Source organism: Microtus oregoni, unplaced genomic scaffold (genome assembly GCF_018167655.1).
Source record: "Microtus oregoni isolate MIOR12 unplaced genomic scaffold, Mior012 000003F_ref0000135, whole genome shotgun sequence".
Classification (NCBI taxonomy): domain Eukaryota; kingdom Metazoa; phylum Chordata; class Mammalia; order Rodentia; family Cricetidae; genus Microtus; species Microtus oregoni.
The window spans coordinates 48616902-48622901 of record NW_024543062.1 but is presented as its reverse complement, the minus strand read 5'-3'; the positions used below and the strand labels follow the sequence as shown (position 1 = coordinate 48622901).

The window sequence follows — 6000 nt, the reverse complement described above, 5'->3', positions numbered from 1 at the left end:
AGCCAATACTTGGTCTTTTGTTTTGTTGACAGCTTGTGGCTCTCCTGGAACTCACTACTTGGCTCAGGATGGCCTTGAACTCATGCAGAGAGAAAACCTCAGAGAGTGCTGAGATTAAGGCATGCCTGACCTTTTTTTCTTTTTAAATCTATTATTATTGTATGATTATGTGAGGAGGAGATTCACACTGTGGCCATCATGTGCAGACTGGAGGGCAGCTGGATGGAGCCGGCGCTCTCCTACATTTACATGGGTTTGGGGGATCAAACTCAGGTTGTCAGGACACAAAGCAAGTGCCATTACTGGCTGCACTACTCAGTTTGACCCTTTACTGTCACAAAGACGTGTGCTCTCAGTGTCTCTGTGAACACAGCAGGATGATGACAATCTGACAAGAAACTGCAGGTCACCCGAGGGTTCTCACAGCACCACACACACAGTTTTAACTGGATTGTCGCATATTCCAGGGCAAACTCGAGGTCTTTTTTTTTTTTTTTTAATTTTCTTTTTTAGCAAATCCTAGCACATTATTAACAACAACAACAAAAAATCTGTACATTTGCCATGATACACTTGGAAGGTGAAACAAATAAGATATAAATACAGATTATGGATGTAACATGAAAAAGCCCCCCAAAAACCCAAAACAAACAACACCCAATCTGGGGGCGCAGGGACCATGCGTGTGAGCTATTTTGGTGGCTGATTGTTTTCAGAGCATTTATTTCTTCCAAACATTGTTAGCAGAGTCCTGGTTGGGGGTCTACGAAGTTCTAATCTGTTGTCTTTTAAAGTGTGAGTTTCCGTAAGGGTGGCAGAGAAAGAAACAGAAGATGTCTGAGACAAACCTGCTGCGTGAGCTGCACAGGTGGTGAAAAGCTATTGTGAGCCATAGATACGGCGGGCGGGCCCAGGCCATCTGTGGGCACCAGGGCCGCACAGCACACGAGCACACCTGGAGAGAGCCTGTCCAGTAAGGGAGGGGCAGCTTGCCAGGAAGCAGGAAGTCAGATGAGCAGTCCCCCTGGATACAGGGTAGGGGGTTTCAAGGCCCTGGATAGTCAAGATAGATGGGGAGGCAAACACAGTTCTGGGAGCAGTCAAGAGTCCTTCAGGGTCTAGGTGCTTCCAGCAGAGTCCTTTGGGGAGGTGGAGGCAAGGCAAGGCAGCAGTAGCTGTCAGGGTTCTGGAGTGGCGCTATCGCCCTCCGTGAGGTGGTGGCGGCATGCGAGTCTCCTCAGCATTGCGGGCAGCAGTCTTCAGATTGAGCCCAAGAGACCTGGGAAATGACTGTATTCTTTCTACTCAGGTGGAAGAGGGCACATGACATTGGAGGCTAGCCCTTCGTGAGTGCCGTGAGGAAATCAGGCAATATTCTGGAACTGTCCAGTTACGGTGGGGACATGGAGACCATCTGTGGGGCAGAGAACTCCAGAGAAGAGCCCTTCTAACTGCATCAGACATAAGAGAACTCCTAAGTAACCGGGCCGAGATGCACAATTCTACAAGGCAGTGGCTACAACACAGGGACCCTGGTGGAGGGTGAGAGGAATTTCATTAATAAACTCTTAACAGACAGGATTTTTTTTTTTGTTTGTTTTTTGTTTTTAACTAAAACGAAGGTCTGGTCTGGCTATATTTTGATTTCAGACCAGTCAATAATAGTAAATCCTTAAAATGCACCCCTGAGTTCTCCGGACAGCAGCAGTGGGGGCAGTTACATGTGTGAGCCACTACACACACACACACACACACACACACACACACACACACGGCCCTAATTTTCAGTGTATTTCTAAATACAGCATAGGTCTTTCTCAACCTCCCTACCTCTTTTTTGATTGTTTCTTGAGACAGTCTATATAGCCCCAGCTGTCCTGGAACTGACTCTAGACCAGGCTGGACTAGAATTCACAGAAATCCACCTGCCTCTGCCTTCCAAGTGCTGGGATTAAAGGTGTGCACCGCCATGGCCAACCAAGTCATTTGGCGGGTCAGAGAGCAGGGCTGGAATCAGGGCTGAGAACTCAAGTACCCAACCTCTCCTTTCATCTCTGGTAGCTGAAGTGGGCTCTGCACTGGAGGGGCGCACGCTCTGCTAGAATTAACACCCCCAAAGAATCTTTTGCTGGGCATGTGGCCCATGTCTATAAACCCAGTATTTGGGAGGCTAGAGGCTGGAGGATACCAAATCCAAGACCAGCCTAAAAAAGTTTGCATGATTGCATTAAGAATTGTTATTTGGCTTAAGGATTTTAATCAAAATATATTTAGCCAGACTCTACATTAGTTGCTGGGTCAAAAGACCTTCAAGAGGTTAGGCCAGTGATTCCCTGGGCAGGAATCTTGCCATCTGCAGTCACCTTGTATTTAATGCAACCATGAAAATGTTGGTGGCATTACTGATTCTGTCCCCAAAGGCAGACTTGTTTGTCACGAGGCCAGCTCCAGGCTGTTGTCCTCTCTGTGCCCAGACTGCAGTCCCACTCTGACAAGTTCTCTTAAGACAAAACCTAAAGACACACACAGCCTCTCTCGGGGTCAGGTGGACCACAGATGGGGGGGTCTTGTCCCATCTGACCACGCTCTAGGAACATAGGCATAAAGAACACAGCAACACCCCAAACCACCCCAGGTCTGTGTGGGCTGAAAAAAATACGCTACTGTGTACCAAGCACGGGCTGGAGAGCTCTGGGTTCTAAGAACTGTGTCCTCCATGGTTTGGTGATGTCAGCAGGCGGTGCAAGACACGTGTGAGTGTGGCTCTGTTCTCAGTCCTTTTGTTTCTAGGGAGATTGCATAACAGGCCTCGCTCCCGTTACATTCAATACCAGCGAAATCTACACAAAAGCTGGAAGGGACCAAAATACTGATTGTAATAAATTATGTGCGGCCCCCTGAAGGACTAGACGGCTGATGGGCTTCTCAGAGGCGCCACCATGTGGGTCTGCACAGACCGGCACGGCCACTAGCTGTGTGTGGACACATCGGAGGAGGAGCTGCTGTTGCTGTTGGTGGTCTGGGCCCTCTTGATATAAAGGTTGAGTAGCTTCATCTGCAGAGAGAAGAAAACAGAGACGAGTGAGCAGGGGAGATGGGCAAGAAGCAGGGAAGAGGTCAGCAGGCCGGTGCTTAAAGACAGTTGGTTTCCAGATGCTCTGCCTTTGACTAGCTCAGAGAACAAGTGACCAGAAGCTTGGGCTGTCAGAGCTGCTGAGGAAGGTGCATAGGGGCAGGGCCAACACAGCCCAGACAAAGACCCAGATGGATGCCTCTGCCCCTGTGCTGTAGCTGCTCCTTCCCCAGGCCCCTACAGACACCTGCTGATGTCAGCCACATCTGAGATTAGTGTGCTTGGCCCCATGAAACCTATGCTGTCCTTGGTTTTGATTTTCCCCAGAACTGCAAAAAGAAAAAGAAAAAAAAGGGAAAATTAAGTTTTGTATGGTGGCTCATGCCTGTGGCAGAAGGACCAGTTTGAAGCCAGTCTGGGCTGCAGAGTCAGACCTTATCGCAAGCATCCCAAAACACCGGGGCCAGTGAGATGGCGCAGTGGAAAAAGCACTTTTCCCGAGCTGGATGAGCTGAGTTTGGTTTTTAGGGCCCATATGGTGGAAGGAGAGAACCAAGTGGCAAGTTGTCCTGATTTTTACACAGGTACCAGGTCACATGCAGGACAGCTCTCTCTCTCTCACACACATACACACACAGAACAAAACCTACACAAAGAATGGCAAAGCCAAGCATGTGGGCCGAGCCTAAGGACTTATGCATATGTACATGGTGGAACGGCACAGATCCTGCAGAAGGAACCCTTCCCACAGATATTTTGACAATGGTATCAAGACTGTGATAGAAAGATTATCTTTACAGCAAACTGATGATCCTGGGAGATGGACAGCTATCTGCAACAGAATCAAGTTTAATCTTACCTAACACCACAGACAAAAATTAACCCAAATGGAGCCAACTAAGTAGCCAATAGCAGAGGAATCATAAAGAAAATGTGGTTCACATACACAATGGAATTTTTTCAGCCATAAAGAATAACAAAGTTATGTCATTTGCAGGAAAATGGATGCAACTGGAGATAATCATATTAAGGGAATTAAGCCCGCCTCAGAAAGACAAACACTTCTCTCTCATATGTGGTTCCTGGACCTTACATGGGAGTATGAAATCATGTGCCCATGGCATGACAGTGAGGCAGAAGCAAAGCTGCCAGGGAGGGAGGACAAACAGACAAACAGGATGGAAAGGGGCAGAGGAAAACACAACCCAAGCGAATGACAAACCTGAACCTAAGAGATGTAAGAGCGTAAAACCTGACACTTGCACGGACTGGATAACAGCTTCGTGACAGTGGATGTGGCAATGATTTCTCGAATGGACTCCCAAGGTCCAGGAAACAAAAAAAAAAAATAGACAAATTTATTCCTTAAAATTAAAATTGTGTGCACCAAGGTACAATTAACAGAGCAAGAATCTAACCCAAACGAGGGAAGAGACATGCATAAATCATATATATCAGAAAAGGCTTAGGAGTATTTTTAGATTAATTTATTTGTAAGTCCAATCCACTTTATAAATCGGGGCTTGATGGTGGCCACTGTATCCCTGTGGAGGAGGCAGAGGAGGAGAGAAGGAAGGGAAAGCTGTGTGACTACGGCTACCCATTTCATTAACAGTGAAAAAAGCAATCGGAGCAAGGTGTTGTGTTGCACACCTTTAATTCCAGCACTTGGAAGGCAGGGGCAACTCTGAGTTTGAGATCTAGCCTGGTCTACAGAGGTGGTTCCAGGCTAGCCTGGTCTACAGAGTGAGTTTCAGGAAAGCCAGGGTTATACAGAGAGATCCTGTCTTGGGGGAAAAAAGTGATCTGATCAGAGTCTTGGCAGAACAGAAAGAAGGTGGAAGACATAGAGACTGGGTCAGGTAAGGCAGATCTATCTATCTATCTATCTATCTATCTATCTATCTATCTATCTATCTATCTGTAGTAGTACGAGTGGCGGGGCTGCGTCCCTGGCACCCGGCCGCCCACATGGCTAGCTTAGCTTATTCCCCAAAATAATTACATGGAAACTGTATTCTTTTAAACACTGCTTGGCCCATTTCTATCTACCCTCTTCTTGGCTAACTCTCGCACCTGGACTAGCCCATTTCTTATAATCTGTGTAGCCCACGAGCTGGCTTACCAGGAATGATCTTAACCTGCGTCTGCCTGGAGTGGGAGAATCATGGCGACTCCTTGACTCAGCTTCTTTCTCCCAGCATTCTGTTTTGTTTACTCCGCCTACCTAAGGGTTGGCCTATCAAATGGGTCTAGGCAGTTTCTTTATTAATAAGAAATCACTCCCACATCATCTATCTATCTATCTATCTATCTATCTATCTATCTATCTATCTATCTATCTTTCTCATATAGCTCAGACTAGCCTTTAACTCCATCCATCCATCCATCCGTCCATCCATCCATCCATCCAGTCTAATGTAACTCTGGCTAGCCTTTAATCATGTAGCTGAACATGATCTTGAATTTCTGATCCTTCTGCCTCCCACCTGAGCACTGGGATTACAGATGAAAACCACCAAATCCAGTTTGTGCAATGTAGGGTGGAACCCAGGGCTTTGTGTCGCTAGGCAACACTCCCCAGCTTCATCCTAACTTACCCCACGTGCTCTGTTGCCTCTTTCCATCTGTCTTCAAGTATGTCCTCTGGACTAGTGGTTTTCAACTTCAGCTAGTTTTGCTCTCGGGGGACATCTGACCATGTGTAGAGCCACTAAGGGTAATGACCTTACAATCAGAGGGAGAGCTACTGGCATGCAGATGGTGGCTGGGGCTGCTAGCCATGGAACTTCTGACACTGTACAGGTGAGTTCCATAAGCAAGGCCCCGGGGTGGTGGGAAGAGACCTGGCTATGATGCATGTCAGCAGTGAACTGGAAGAAACCACTGCCCACATATTTCTTCTCAGGCAGTAGTGTGCACCCTCA

At 47.3% G+C, this 6000-nt stretch overlaps 1 protein-coding gene across 39 annotated transcripts in view; it reads right to left on the bottom strand.

Annotated features, from left to right (window-relative positions):
- Positions 1 to 363: 363 nt before the first annotated feature.
- Positions 364 to 6000, bottom strand: part of Clasp1 (cytoplasmic linker associated protein 1) — a 221796-nt gene continuing 216159 nt past the window's right edge. For 8 of the 39 annotated variants that reach the window (XM_041648595.1, XM_041648600.1, XM_041648597.1 and 5 more), the window contains one exon: positions 370 to 3055. In XM_041648595.1, coding sequence (XP_041504529.1) covers positions 2969 to 3055 — 87 coding nt within the window. In that variant the 3' untranslated portion in view covers positions 370 to 2968. Of the gene's footprint in view, positions 3056 to 6000 lie in introns of all 39 variants that reach the window. The other 31 variants (XM_041648577.1, XM_041648578.1, XM_041648581.1 and 28 more) reach the window with 9 other exon arrangements.